This window comes from Cyprinus carpio, chromosome A6 (genome assembly GCF_018340385.1).
Source record: "Cyprinus carpio isolate SPL01 chromosome A6, ASM1834038v1, whole genome shotgun sequence".
Taxonomy (NCBI): Eukaryota; Metazoa; Chordata; class Actinopteri; order Cypriniformes; family Cyprinidae; genus Cyprinus; species Cyprinus carpio.
The window spans coordinates 5,622,166-5,624,020 of record NC_056577.1 but is presented as its reverse complement, the minus strand read 5'-3'; the positions used below and the strand labels follow the sequence as shown (position 1 = coordinate 5,624,020).

Sequence of the window (1,855 nt, the reverse complement as noted above, 5' to 3'; positions counted from 1 at the left end):
TTATTCTCGATCAGTGAGTTTACGGACTCTCAGTGTGGCGTGTACAGACTATATATGTCACGGCCAGATCCACGCTCTTCACATTCTGTCCTTCTCTGCTGTCTGGGGTTCAGGTCATTTATACACACACAAAGCTTTTGTATATGGATCAGAAATGAAAACACACTCACACACACACACACACACACGGGTCCTACATGATGAACTCAAAAACAGGCTCCACTGTATTTGAATATTTTTAATGAGGAATAGGATGGTGTTATTATAGTTCAGTCTTGTCTTCGGGTGTTTCGGCCTCTTTCTGCTTCTGTTGGAAAGAAAATAATCTGAGACTGTCGGTGTGTCGGTGTGTTAACGGTTGACCTTACGCTGACCTCACCTGCAGGTCTCCATCCAGGAAGGAGTCACAGAAGTTCTGCACGCGCTCAGTAGTGATTTCCCCCGGAGCCATGAGCCACTTCTTGTCCGAGACGCCATCGTAAATACCGATCCGCGGCAGATCACGAGACTTCAGGCCGAAGTACTCCAGCACGCGGGTGTTTGACTTCTCTCTTCCGTTTACCAGCACAAACAACATCTGCATTTCACAGAAGACATTCAAACGTCTGCGCTACAATCACAACTATACACACTCCTGGGAAGTCTTGGGTTCTGTTTGGACAGCTTATGTAAATGAGCCTATTTTAAATAAAAAAGATTCACTGATTCATGTTCATCACAATCCCTGCTGAAAAAATCAAAAACAACAGAAACCACGCGAGAAGTTCTAATGCTTTCACACTACAAACCGTCGACTGTTCACCGTTAAATCCATTCCCTGATGGTTTCAGGAGCAGTGTTGCCAAGTCTTCAGTTCTCTCACAGAATCGAGATATTTGAGAACTCTTTGCTGGTGGCTGATTTTTTCCCCACATTTTAGAGCTTTAACATATTGCAGAAACTGTAATCGACTGAAATAGTTGTACTGAAATATTTTACAATCTACCAGTGATAAAACTGTGTGAGATTATGAGTTTTGTGAAAGAGGAGCTCCTTTATTAAATGGACTGGTTATGATAACTACTAGTGATTTTATAGTTGAAACAGTGTATAACGCATAACAGGGATTTAAATATAAAATAAAATATAAATAAAAAGATAAAATATAAAATATGCATTTTAGATACGGGTGTGGCATATGTTTTTGACTGGCCTTTGTGCTGGTTTTACACAAGACCTGGCAACCCTGTCCTGTAGTGTATGTTGTGTCACATTGCGTTAGGATTTAGTGGTTTTATCAGTAGAAGACAACAAGCTACCAGTAGAGGGCCACAGGGACCAGTACAGTTCCCACTGAAACAATACAGAGGCTTTCTATTGATACACATTCTGTGAGGGTTTCTACTGTTTTTTCCCCCTCATATTAATGATTTAAGATTTTAGTTTATAGCATTTCTATTGGTTAGATTTAGTGTAAATGTGTCTGTGCAGTGCTGTTTTGTGTCAGATAAACATTAATCTGACTGTAAACTGCAGTTTCTCCATGTGATAATTGTCTTAAAGTGTACTGTATATGAACAGTCAGTCACTTTAAATTAAAAATACTGCCCAAAACAATTAAAACCTTTAGCAGTCTCATACACTCTGAGATATTTCTGCAGGTTCTGGAAGGATCTGGCGCTGTGGGTCAGCGGGGCGCAGCGCTCGTGTAATCAGGACTAAAGCTCTTAATCCCATTAAAGAATGAAACAGTGAGACTTCACCCCTTCATCCTCTTAATTAACACTTTTTGGTCGGTCAAATAAGGTAAAATTGATTCATGTTTTATACCTTGCCAGCGTATTTTGGCGCGAGATCTCTGAAGCGCTGCTGCAGC

At 40.6% G+C, this 1,855-nt stretch overlaps 1 protein-coding gene across 1 annotated transcript in view; it reads right to left on the bottom strand.

Annotated features, from left to right (window-relative positions):
* Positions 1-223: 223 nt before the first annotated feature.
* LOC122145407 (endoplasmic reticulum resident protein 27) overlaps positions 224-1,855 on the bottom strand; it is a 4,347-nt gene continuing 2,715 nt past the window's right edge. Inside the window, exons 6-8 of the mRNA XM_042759175.1 lie at positions 1,810-1,855; positions 380-577; positions 224-307 (exon numbers count right to left, since the gene is read on the bottom strand). The exon at positions 1,810-1,855 is cut by the window's right edge and continues 80 nt beyond it. Of these exons, the coding sequence (XP_042615109.1) occupies positions 263-307; positions 380-577; positions 1,810-1,855 (289 nt within the window). The 3' untranslated portion in view covers positions 224-262. The remainder of the gene's footprint in view (positions 308-379; positions 578-1,809) is intronic.